The sequence below is a fragment of the Panulirus ornatus genome, chromosome 33, assembly GCF_036320965.1.
Source record: "Panulirus ornatus isolate Po-2019 chromosome 33, ASM3632096v1, whole genome shotgun sequence".
Lineage (NCBI taxonomy): Eukaryota > Metazoa > Arthropoda > Malacostraca > Decapoda > Palinuridae > Panulirus > Panulirus ornatus.
This window is the reverse complement of record NC_092256.1, coordinates 17360981-17374506: the sequence shown is the minus strand read 5'-3', so window position 1 is coordinate 17374506 and position 13526 is coordinate 17360981. Positions and strand designations below refer to the sequence as shown.

At 43.6% G+C, this 13526-nt stretch overlaps 1 protein-coding gene across 5 annotated transcripts in view; it reads left to right on the top strand.

Moving 5' to 3' along the window:
• Nucleotides 1–13526, top strand: part of LOC139759509 (NADPH oxidase 5-like) — an 88363-nt gene that overhangs the window by 52008 nt on the left and 22829 nt on the right. For 3 of the 5 annotated variants that reach the window (XM_071681708.1, XM_071681707.1, XM_071681710.1), the window contains 6 exons: nt 3396–3510; nt 4701–4798; nt 9759–9879; nt 10681–10831; nt 11206–11416; nt 13050–13276. In XM_071681708.1, coding sequence (XP_071537809.1) covers nt 3396–3510; nt 4701–4798; nt 9759–9879; nt 10681–10831; nt 11206–11416; nt 13050–13276 — 923 coding nt within the window. Of the gene's footprint in view, nt 1–507; nt 720–3395; nt 3511–4700; nt 4799–8500; nt 9061–9758; nt 9880–10680; nt 10832–11205; nt 11417–13049; nt 13277–13526 lie in introns of those variants that run through there. The other 2 variants (XM_071681709.1, XM_071681711.1) reach the window with 2 other exon arrangements.

Sequence of the window (13526 nt, the reverse complement as noted above, 5' to 3'; positions counted from 1 at the left end):
CCACGCGACGATGGTAGACTCTGGGCAAACCCTTCTCCACAGGAATTCGTAGATAAGTGGGTACTAGATACTGCCAGCATAACCACCGGCTGCTGCCAACGGCCATACCACCAGATGCTGCCAACATCACTACCAGATGATGCTGACATCACCAGATGCTAACAAAGTACTACCAGACGCTACCAACAGCAGAACTACCAGATGCTGCCAACACCACCTGATGTTACCAAAACGCCACTAAATACTGACACGTATATCAGAACCATACACAGGAACCATAGACAGGAACTATACATGGGAACCATACACAGAAACCATATCCAGGAACCATACACAAGAACCATACACAGGAAACATACACAAGAACCATTCACAGAAACCATACACAACAACCACACACAAGAACCATACACATGTAGTATACACAGGAACCATACACAAGAGTCATACGCAAGTACCATACGCAAGTGGTATATATAGTCTTCAACTCGTGGGATGGAGGTGCACGTGTTGGGGGGAATGATGAATGCATCCTTGACCCGGCCGGCCTCTGCATGTTTGTGTCTGTCTCTTGTGAATTATTTATTTTTATGTTATTTTGACTCCTCCTCTCCGCGCGCCGGCTCTAGCAAGTTGCCGTGCTGGCTTTGGACGGAGGAGGGAGCCGCTGCTAGACGCAGAGGTAGGCGTGAAAGACCAACACGTACAGGACGACTGAGGTAAAATGCACACAGCCTGTTGTTGGAAATTAGCTCTTACCCACTCGTGTCTGTGGGTTGTGTGTGTGTGTGTGTGTCATTTCCTTGAAATGTAGTTCAGTATGAGAGTAACGTGACTGAACTTCATGAACTTAAAAGCCTCGAAATGAAGCCATGGTCACCCACTTATACAGAGATCTCCTCGAGTGCATTTCAGTGTCGTAAAAAGAGAGTGAAAAGTAAATGATTTGCAAACAGGCGTCAGCGCAGGGTTGACGCGTCATCTAGAAACATTGCAGGAAAGAATTCTCAACTCTTATTGTCGAAGCGAAGTGCATTTTATTGTGACACACGTTCTCCCAGGCTGAGGAGTCTTTCTGTCTCATAAGATCACTCCAGCTCTAAGGAGAATGTATTATAGTTAAGGCTGAGGACGCGATTGCTGGTTAAGCCAGAAGGAGACGTTAGCTTAAAACAGTCCGAAAGGTTTGTGTTTCGCGACTTTACTAGCGTAGAAAGAACCTTTTCTTCTTTTTTTTTTGTCTCGATTTATCGCGGCGTCTCACCATTTAGTTCCGCATAAGATAAAGACACCGGAGGAATCTTAAGACACGACGGTTTTGTCGAGGGAGGAGGGAAAACGAAGCGTAGTAGGATGGGAGAAGGCACAGGGCCGATTGTGGTCAGAGTGGACACCGTGTGAACCCTCCTCACGTCCTATCTTCAGTGAAGACTTACATACGAACACACTCCTCTACATGCACCTCCCCAGCGGCCTGCTCAGTAGAATCCAGATTTGATTCCTTTTTTTCTCTTTTTTTTTACGTATATCTTATCTCCAGTTTTTCCGGCTTTTAATCTAGAGACATGGGATCAATGGTACCACATCCATTTTTGTAATTGGTGATATTATGAGGGTCTGAGACGGTTCTTGTCTTCAGGGTGGGGTGGGGTGGGGGGGGGAGGGGAATGTACTTGAGGGAAAGTAAAGGCTTGAATCTGCAGACGAATGGACGAGTGCAGACGCGGAGGTACTGTAGTACTGATGTAGATCTAATGTAGTACAGAACTTCCTCACGAATTTCTAGTATGTGGTGGTGATCTCCAATGACCAATTAGCAGTAAAAGCTCTTCCGAGAGAGAAGCTGTGGTGTGTGTGTGTGTGTGTGTGTGCGCGCGCGCGTCTCATTACCTTTGCCACTTCTACTACTACTTCCATTGCCTCGACTACTACTACTAATAATAATAATAACGACTACTACTACCACTAGCTTGGAGGTTTTAAGAGTTGTGTGAGTCCCTTGTCTGATTGTGTGTTGTGTGTGTGTGTGTGTGTGTGTGTGTAGACCTCCTCCTAGTGTACACAAGTGGGGGTAATGATCGTGGTCGTAGCTACTACATGACTAACATGGGTTGATAAACAACATTGCCCGATTGTTCGTATTTCCAGGAAACTGGCGCGACTTTGACACATAAAATATCTGTTCATAAAAGTGATAAGGAAAGCAATATCCTCCTTGTCGGACAGCGGATATCAGTCTCTTCAGACTCACTCCATACAGTCATAGTTGCGCGAATTGTGAGACACACACACACACACGCACACACGCACACACACACACACACACACACACGAAACACAGAGAAAAAGAAAATAAAGAAAAAATGATTCTTTATGAACTGTTGTTGTTGTTTGAGAGTTGGTTTTTTACAACTGTTGTCATTATACCTCTCACATTGTAATACATGAGAATTCTAGAGAGGCGTACGTACATTAAAACTATAAAGAACTATCATAACAGAAGATAAATGACGACAGTGGACCTGAAAACGACTATAGATTTGATATTCATTTATTAAGACCCTGGAAGGTATCGTCCATCACACAGATACGAGATCCCGTTTAACAGTGAGCGGAAAAAACTAGATGTATTGTTACATTTCCCTTCACCATAAACCTATGTGTGGGTCTCATACGTGACACGCCTTACGATGGGACATTATCATGACTGTGTCGTAGTGTTCAACAGTCCTACCTGGACATCCTAGGAAAAAAAGAAGGTAAAGATTCACTTGTTTTCCAAGGTCAGTCAAGAGAAATTCTCGCCGTCGAACTTAATGTATTGTATCATTTCTTAGAACTTGGTATGAAAATTGAGTTTCCTTCCTTACAATGTCTTGCTCAGCACATTGTATACAGGTCTATTATTCTACTTTTCTGTATATTACGAGTGTTTTAAGGCTGAGTGAAAGATATTGTAAAATGAGTGATGTAAATGAGATGTAATCCTATAGAAATGACCGATATTGTAAATTAGTAGATGATGTGTCGTCAAGTGAGTGATACTATATGTTGAAAGTATTCTTGTAAATGTGATTGACATTGTGTGTGAGAGTGGTCTTGTAAACGAGGCTTAATGATGTAAAAGTGATTGATATTGTGAGTGAGAGTGGTCTTGTAAACGAGGCTTAATGATGTAAATGAGAATGATATTGCGATTGGAAGTAATCTTTTGATTGAGGTTTAATGTAAATGACACTGATATCGTAGACGAAGTGTGGGCTTTGAAGCGAGATGCAGAGCTGTAAAAGAAACTGGTATCGTAAATGAAGTGTAACTTCGTAAATGGAACTGAATATAACGAATGGGATGAGACAGTGTAAATGAGTGTACTGACGCGTTCCTTCTCTTTACAGAGAGGTGGGAGCCCGGGAGTGGGCTGAGCTGTTGGAGGTGTTGGCTTATGTGGTGTGTGGGGAGGACGCCGACGTCACTGAGGACCTCTTCACAACCATCCTCACCTCTAGAGGGGTAAGTCAATCGCCGTCCCCACCTTCAGGAGGGAGTGTGGGAGTAAATGCTGGGTGATCCTCACTCCTGAGGGAGGTAAATCCTTTCCGCCATCCTCACCTCCAGAGGGGGTAAGTCAGTCGCCGTCCCCACCTTCAGGAGGGGTGTGGGGGTAAATGCTAACTTGTCCTCGCTCCTGAAGGAGGGTAATCCTCTAACCTGTAGAAGGGTAAACTGCGGCTGATTTCACCTCCAAGGGGTAAATGCCTCCTGTCCTCACTCGTAAGGGGAGGCAAATCCTGTGCCCTATCCTGTAGTCTAGAGAAGATGGTCCTCGCTCTCCTCACTTTCAAGGGAGGTAGGGAGGTAAATACAGACTATCCGGGGCGTATAGTGGCTTTCCTCACTCCTGGGGAGGTAACTCCTCATTGTTGTCCTCACACAACGAAGGACTAAGTCCTGTCCTCAATACTTCACTTCAGCTTACATGATGATATGCAGTGTCTTCCATAACTATAGTAAATCGTCACGAATATCTTGTTCATCACTGACCCCATAAGAATCATCATCTTCGATGTCACCCTCGTACATCCTCATGGTCACTCACCATTGACGTCATCACGGGCAGTTTGACGTTACTCATTCATGAGCTCCAACTTGCCCTTTGACCTTAGTTATCTTTGTATAGTGACCCGCGAGTAGTGTAGCGTAGCTTTCTCGTGTTTGATGTTTTTTAGTGTTACTTTATTCATGTTGATATTAAATCATGGATTTGTGATAATTAAAAGTTCTTTTTTTTCTTCTTCCCTATTTTCCTTTACGCACACTCTTTCTCTCCATTACTTTCTCCTTCTCCTTTTCTTTATCTCATAATTTTTTTCTCTCTTCCATTTTCCTTAACCCATACTTCTTCCCATTTTCTTTATCTTGTACTTTCTCCTTCCCGTTTTCATCTCGTACTTATTCTTTCCTCCCCATTTAACTTTTCCCATACTTTCATCTTCGATCATTATTTCCCTTCACTATTGTATTGTCTCTTTTCTTTCTTTACTCTATTTTTTTCTCTTTTTTCCCCTCTCCTTCCTTCCATTGGCTTTTCCTTTGCCTCTCCCTCACCCATCTCTCTCTCTCTCTCTCTCTCTCTCTCTCTCTCTCTCTCTCTCTCTCTCTCTCTCTCTCTCTCTCTCTCTCTCTCTCTCTCTCTAACGCAGGTGTTGGAGAAACTGTTCCGGCTGATCAACAAGGAAGGGGATGGACTCGTGAGTCGCCAGGAGATCATGGATTTCATCGCCAACCTCACCTATGCTCGGTGAGTCACACAACTCTTTAGGTCTTCATGTCCTGAACTCGCCTCTTAGTTATCATTGCTTACCTGTGCCCAGCGAGTGTATTCCACACTCGTCATGGCTGAACCGTCTCTCTCTCTCTCTCTCTCTCTCTCTCTCTCTCTCTCTCTCTCTCTCTCTCTCTCTCTCTCTCTCTCCTATCCTCCGGGTGAGTCCACACCTCACTCACCGGCCCTGAATTCTTCTCATTCATTCTTTCTGACTCGCCTCTTGTTCGGCGAGTGTCTTCCCTTTCTCTCACCGTCCATAGTATTATGCTCTGTCTCCTTCTCTTCTGTTGTTCATTATGAACTGCGACACGAGACCTTATGACGGTATAGATTTACCTAACCCTTTTGGTCTCCCAGTGTAATAACACTGGAGTTCACATACTGTGGTGACTGATGATTTTCGTCAGCAACGAGAAAGAAAGACTCCTCATCTTCAGTGTCAGTGCCGCTGAGATCATTTGTCCTCCTGATAGTCTTCGTGGCTCAGCACAAGTAAGAATGCTGAAGTATAGAGGCTTGAGGTGTGTCCTGGCTCAGGTAAATAGCCGTCCCAGGTCTTGGAGATAGGGAAATGGGTGGTTCTAGGTCCTTCGTGGCTCAGCACAAGTAAGAATGCTGAAGTATAGAGGCTTGAGGTGTGTCCTGGCTCTGGTGGATAGCCATCCCAGGTCTTGGAGATGGTGAAGTGGATGTTTCTAGGTCCTGGAGAGGAAGAGGCCCTTGGTTCCAGACCCTGGAGACGAGTAGACCTGTGGCTCCATATCATGGAGAGTAGAAGGGTAGTAGGTCCAGGTCCTGGAAAGGAAGAGACGGGTCATTCCAGTCCCTGAGGAGGAGGAGACTGGTAGTTCCAGGTTCAAAAGAGTCATGACTACATTATATACACTGCTGAAGGTCTTCAGAAGAAGGAAATGCTGGTCATTCTCGGCCTGGAGAAGGTGCTGGTAGCACTAGACAGCTTTTGCAGGTCCTGAAGAAGGACTTAAACATAGATATAGAGGTCTCGCTGAAGGAGGAAAGGTCGTTAGAAGGGAAGGTGGCGAAGTAGTGGACATGTAGCCACCTGCGATCAAACATGAAACTTCCAATGATTCATCGATACACTATCAGTCGAGAGAACTGATAACATGAGGAAACGAATTCCAGGCTTATGTCTAATGTATTTCTGTCACGAATTTATATATATATATATATATCAGTGTTTGAACATATCACTATATCTGACCTACTCAGAAGGGAGTGTATTTCTATATCATATAAGTCTGTGTTGAGGATTTTGCACCTTCGTGTATGTCAGTAAGGCTGACGTTGTCCTGTGGGAGTGATCTCCATCACCATCCCTCCCATTCCCATCACCATCCCATCCACCTCCCATCACCATCCCATCCACCTCCCATCACCATCCCACCCACCTCCATCACCATCCCACCCACCTCCCATCACCATCCCACCCACCCCCATCACCATCCCACCCACCTCCATCACCATCCCACCCACCTCCATCACCATCCCACCCACCCCATCACCATCCCACCCACCTCCATCACAATCCCACCCACCTCCCATCACCATCTCCATCCCACCCACCCCATCACCATCCCATCCACCCCCAGGAAAAAAAGAAAGATCCATTCCAGTGAACGAGAAAAGAAAAATCTTTCGTTATTCTATGAAAGAAAAAAAATATTTCAGGAGAGGAAAGAGGTATTGTTGTTCTTGCTCAGCGTTTGTTATTCTTAGATCAAGATTACTCACAGTTTGCAGCGTGTGCGTTAAGCCCCTTTTTCATTCTAGAATGCCTGGCTGAAGACGATGGATAATGTATGGAGAACTTTTTTTTTTATACGGAAGCACAACTGAAGTGTCGACATTCCCTGTATCTTAGGTGATGACTCTCACTCGCTCTTTAAAGTAATGATGAAGCTTCTTGAACGTTGACCCGTGTGTGGAGCGGTTCGCTGACCATAATGTATTTACGGGCTAACCCTGAGTGAAGCCGGCTTGGGTTCGAATCAGGTTGCGGCGGTCGATCCACAGTCAACTCATCTGTTCATCCTCCCTTTTGGATCTGGTCGATAAACTGGATATCTAGTTTCGGTTTATATATATATATATATATATATATATATATATATATATATATATATATATATATATATATATATATATTATATATATATATATATATATATATATATATATATATATATAGATAGATAGATAGATAGATAGATAGATAGAAATATTGATATACTCGTTAAGCGCATCACAGGGAAAGAAAAAAGGGTAAATTTATATGGAATTTGATTTATGTAACTCATTAATGACACCATCAGGTTTGAAGTTCCTTCTAAGACCATACACTCTCTCACTGCATATATAGATCTTCGCCAGGCAGTAAAAACATGCATCAGTTTATTCACCTGTTGAGTTTTCTTTTTAAAGGAGGGAAGTAGAGTAGAAGTGCTTGAGAGGATAACGAAATTTTTGTTTTCTTTTGCATTTGCACCATTTCCGGAGTCAGCGACATAGCGTCAGGAGTAGACGAAGATATGGCCTCATTCGCTCACATCCACATTTTATGTCATGTATGATACACTGAAATTTAATCTTATTCATTTTCTTTTTGCGTTGTTTCCCATCTAAGAAATATCACTTCCGTGCTACACACAAAAAAAGAAAGGGGTTATTATATTCGACACTTTATATTCGCCATGGGTCAGATATGGAGCGGAAATAGACAGACTGGAAGAACTCATTTCGCCCAGCGAACCAGAGCTTAGGGAGGGTGTGGTCGATCAAAGAGAAGAGTGTGTGTAGGACTTTGCATAAACACACAAACCACAAGGTCCGTGCGAGGTGGTCTGGCCCATCTCCACTCCCTCTGAGCGAGGATGTCTGGCCCACCTCCACTCCCTCCGAGCGAATGGTTAGTTCAAAGAGCATCTCATGGGAGCATTGGGATTCGTAGAGCTTTCGAGGGTGATGTAAAAGGATATGCCTGGGAACGAGTAACACTATAGCCTCAACACCAGTAGTAGTAGGAGGAGGAGGAGGAGGAGGTGAAGTGACAGATTCGGTGAGGGTACAACATGGGACAATACTGGTCCTCGAGGGGCCGAACCTCGACATATGCCTCTGTCTACTCAATGTATTACGATGGAGTTCATTCCGGACTGCTGCTCCTGTGGAGGAGGATGATAAACAATGCAATCCTCTGTGATAACTCGTATTATCGGAGATCGACACATGATAAGGAAGGCTCTCAAGATTTTTTTTTTCTTAAATCTGACGTTGCACGCTTGTGTGTCTGCAGCTGGTCTCAGTGTTATAATGTAGCTATTGTCTCCGCGGAGGAACAGGGTTATTAAAAGAAGGAAAGTTGCGTACGTACGCACACATATATACACCGGATCCTGCGTTATGTATGATGATGACATGTATCGCACTTTCTTGCTCTTCATGACCCTCGGATCCCCTTCCGTCAGAATATGTACTGTTATATGTACTACCCTCTGTGTGTGGCCGGCGTTGATCTTAGTAGCAACCGTACGTGCGTGTGAAAGACGAGCACAATCTTCTTTTTTTTTTATCAGATAAGCCACGACCAGTTAGGCGAATCCCTGATAGCGAAGGCTTAAAATGGAGCGGAAAACGGCCTTACTTTCAGTCGCGTGCAGCCAGTGTCATTTTCAATAACCTCATCCCACCACACGAAGTATCAATTGTGGTAGAGACGCCAACGTCAACTCTCAGTCCTCAAAATCTCTTTACATTTCATAACGTAGTGAGAAAATTGTTGTTTAATATCTTGATTGAATAGTAAGGTATAAGAAAAAGTGTTGCTATTATCTTTGAATTATATACATATATGATAGGGCTTAAGGCGAAGAGAAAAGTTGTATTACTTTCTTGAAAAAATAGTAAGACGTAAGGCTCAGAGAGCGTTATCATTACCTTAAAAAATATATATAATAAGGCTTAAGGTGTAGACAAAAGTGTTTTTTTAACTATCTTGTAAAGTTAATATGACTTAAGGCGTTGTTGAATGGGGACTTGTACTTAACTGAGGATACGGAGCTGTGGTATGTGGTGCCTTGTTTTGGCAAAGACGACACCATGAGTGAAGACCAGCTCCAGTTGGCGGATCTGAACGACTGTCTCTGTTGTAGGACGAGGGTCCTCTCCCTGCACCTCCACTCCTGCGCGATATGTATGCAGAACCTCCAGGCCTGGTGAGTTGTTGGCGTCAAAGGCGAGGGAGGTGTGGGACGGGCGAAGGTTGGGGTGTTCGACACGACAAAGACGCTGTTTCTCGATGGTGTTATTGTGTGGAACTTTAAGTTCTATTGCGCTGGTGCACTCGACAGTATCGGATGAGGAGAGAGTTGCCACTAAACAATCACCAGAGAAAAAATGATGATCCATGTCCTTCATGAAACGTAAAACATGGGAGTGTTTAGCGAATGGATTTAGTAAATGTGAATGTTTCTCGTGTTGATGTACTTGCTTTCATTCCAGAGTCTCTTTTCCCCTCAATAACCTTTCAAGTACGACCATACGACCCTTAAGCACGGCAGTGTAACCCTTGAATGCGACCATACGACCCTTAAGCACGGCAGTGTAACCCTTGAATGCGACCATACGACCTTTAAGCACGGCAGTGTAACCCTTGAGTGCGACCATGCGACCCTTAAGCACGGCAGTGTAACCCTTGAGTGCGACCATGCGACCCTTAAACACGACAGTATGTCCTTTGGGTACGACGACCTGGACTATGAATCTGTACCCTTAAGAGTTGTAACCTGTGCCTCTAACATTTTAAAATACTTTTAATACTTTAGAAAAAAAAAAAGAGGAAATAGTTCAGCATTGAAAGTAATCCAGTGGGAGGAGGACGTCACTAACCCTGAGTACACCATCTTCCTTGCAGCCCACGAACGGGATTCACTAGGGAGAACCTGGAGTGGTTGGAGCAGCTCTTCCGCCAGGCGCTGGGGCACAAGCAGGAACTTTCCTTCGATGACTTCAAGAAGATCGTCCACTCCAGGAACGTAAGTTAGCCGCTTCCAACGCATTTCCAACGTCTTATTTTTTCGTTTTCATTTTAGAACTTTTATTTTGTTCGTTTGTTCTCAACGTTACAGATTATCAGAGATCATTTTTACGTTTATGTGTACTATACTATCTATTAAGAGACCCCAAATCTTTCTTGTGTAACGGTGACATATATATATATATATATATATATATATATATATATATATATATATATATATATATATATATATATATATATTCCTTTCTTACCACAGGGAAATGAAACACGATAGGTTCCCATGTGCACTTTCGTGTAATGATCACATCATCAGGGGAGATACAAGAAAGAAATATAGCAGTTGATATACAACAAAGAGACGTGTGTGTGTGTATATATATATATATATATATATATATATATATATATATATATATATATATATATATATATATATATTTATATATATTATCCCTTGGGGTAGGGGATAATAGAGGAAGCCGTAGAAGGCGACTAAAAGGGGAGGGAGCGGGTGGCTGGAAATCCTCCCCTCTCGTTTTTTTTTTTTTTTTTTTAATTTTACAAAAGAAGGAACAGAGAAGGGGGCCAGGTGAAGATATTCCCTCAAAGGCCTAGTCCTCTGTTCTTAACGCTACCTCGCTAACGCGGGAAATGGCGAATAGTATGAAAGAAAGAATATATATATATATTGTTCATGTTTGTAATCATTCACTTATATTTACTCTCATAGGACGAAGCACAGGCTATAAATCTCGTCCTCATTTCCTGTTCTGATATTGTCCCTTTCGCCTCACAGTCGTTCTTCGCAGAGCGGGTGTTCCAGATCTTCGACCGGGACAACAGTGGCACAGTGTCGCTCTCGGAGTTCCTCGACGCCATGCACCAGTTCGCTGGCAAGTCCCCCAACGACAAGATCAAGTTCCTCTTCCGAGTCTATGATTTGGACGGTAAGGACATGCTTGTGGTGCGTGCAACAATATTTATCATGAGGTATGATGGTATCTTTATCATTACGTCACAACTGACGTACGATATCTCTTGCAGGTATTCTTCTGGGAAATGTTTTTACTGATAAAATACGTGGGTATTTTCTCTCTCATCATTACGATGAATAATCTTTTCTAAAGCGCAAAAAGAAACTTATTACATGATAGAAATGTTTAATGTAAGAAAATATTCTCGTTGACATTTATAATATACTCTGGATAAGATGGAATAATCATGATGACTGTAAATGATAGCAAGGAATTATATTCTTTTTCATCAACGTAAATCTGCTGAACACGAGATCCTTTTCAAAATGTTCTGGAAACCTTCCCAGGGGACGGGCTGATCCAGCAGAGCGAACTACAGAAGGTGATGAAGGCCTGCATGGAAGAGAATGGCATGAAGTTCAGCGACGAGCAGATCAAGGACCTCACCCTGGCCATGTTCGAGGATGCCGACACGCAGAACACCGGCGCCATCACTTACGAGTCCCTGAAGGCCCAGCTTGAGAAGCACGATGGCCTTCTCGAGAACCTCTCCATCAGGTAGGTGTTGTGGCTTTCGTTGTGGTGGTTCCTTACCCTTCTGGTGGCTGCTGTCTCTTGTTGTAGCAAATGGTTCCGATGTAGATTCTGAACTCCTCTCGGCATATAGGTTCTTATAGCCCCTCGCTCTCTTGGTGATTCATATTTCTTGTAACGCTGTTTGCCTCCTATGATCATCCTCTTGTTCTTACGGTAGTCTCTGATGGCATCTGACTCACTTGGTAGCCTCTACTTCTTTTGTTAGGTTTTGGCTCATAGCTTCTGCCTCATATGGTAGTCTTCGGTCCGTGTGGTGGCTTCTACCTTGTATGATGGCCTTAAGGTTTTATGGTTTCTTCTGTTTCTTAAGGTAGTCTCAAGGTCTTGTGGTGTCGTATGGTTCTTGTGGCGTCTTCTTGTCCCTTGTGGTGCCGTCTGGTTCTTGTGGTATCCTCTGGTTCCCGTGGTGTCTTTTGGTTCTTGTGGTGTCTTGTGGTATCATCAGGTTCTTGTGGTTTAGGTTCTTTAGGTGCCCGGAGTCCTGTGATGGATTCGAACTCTTGCCCTGGCTTCTGGCTCCTTTTGTGGTGTCTCTAGGCTCCTCTGACTCTAATGGTAAATTCCGGTTCATGTAGTAGTCTCTGGCATAAATTTATGGTAGCCCTTGGGTTTCTTCTGGCTTGCAGTTCTGTGGTATTTCCTACCTTTGTGATTGGTCTCAAATCATGAATGAAGAAGTATTGACACAGAGATTTGTAAGACCTGTTCTCATCACTTGTGTAAATGCATCACATGAAAAATGTATTTGAGAATTTCTGTTCTACAAATTCTTGATAATGAATCACTTGGCAATCTCAAATGCTATTTCCTTAGGTTATTCCACACTCACTCAACATCAGAGATGAATGTAACAATTTATGCTAATGGTTAATGCAGGCACCTCTGGTAGCAAGATACTTCATCGTGAAGTTTCCTGATATTGACAATCAGAGTCGAGTTCAACTGATCCTTAGAGATAGCTAACGCTAGACATGCTTGCTCTCTCTCTCTCTCTCTCTCTCTCTCTCTCTCTCTCTCTCTCTCTCTCTCTCTCTCTCTCTCTCTCTCTCTCTCTCCATGTTTCATTAATCTCCCCTTACTTCGTGTACTTCCTGGTCATCTTATATCTCTTTCCTCATCCCATGTCTCAAATACTCTCTGCTTACGCCATATCTCATGCATTCTCTTCGCATCCCAGATCTTCTCACGTTTCGTGCATCGTCTGAATGCCTCATTTCTCATGTATTTTCTCATCTCGTGTATTCTCAGCACTCCTTTTATTTCTGTATTTTTTGTGCCATATTTGTGGTGCATCCTCACCTCAGACATCCTTCCCAAAATGCCTCTAACTAGCAGGGGAGAAGCCGGTTGTGTGCCTAATGGGGGTCTCCAAATTAGTTGTCAAGAAGCAAATATAGGAAATGAAGAGAGAAACTGGTGCGCTCGTGGGTCATCGTGTAAACACACACACACACACACACACACACACACACACACACGATGTACGACGAAGGGAAAGGCATTTCAAGTGGGCAGGAAAACCATTCTCAAATACACCTTGAGATCTCCGTGGCCGCCACACTGACCTACATCTTTGTTCCTCCTCCTCCTACAGCATTGACCGGTGGCTGGTTCCTCCAAACCTCCGGAATGATAAAGTCACCGTCTTGAAGAAAGTGTCAAAGCTGCGGCCCTACCAGATAAGTCTACCCTACTTGAAGAACAACTACGTCTACCTCATCTCCCTCCTCATCTACATTGCCATCAACCTGGGACTCTTCATCTCGCGAGCCATTGAATTTGGTGATAAGGGTGGCCTGACCATCGTCGCCCGGGCTTGTGGTAAGCATTGCCTTGAAGATGACTACACACACACGCTAGCGGTTCAGGTGGACAGGGCAGAAAAAAAGGAAGCTACTGTGAATTGATGTGTGTGTGTGTGTTGTGTGTGTGTGTGTGTGTGTGTGTGTGCTGATTGTCTGTCCTCCTTTCTCACAATACAGTATTTTTTTCAAATGGTTCCTAAAGCCATGGCCGCTTGCAGTATCATGTACTGTGGAAGTTCTGGTTAGTTTCTTCACAACAGCCAGTA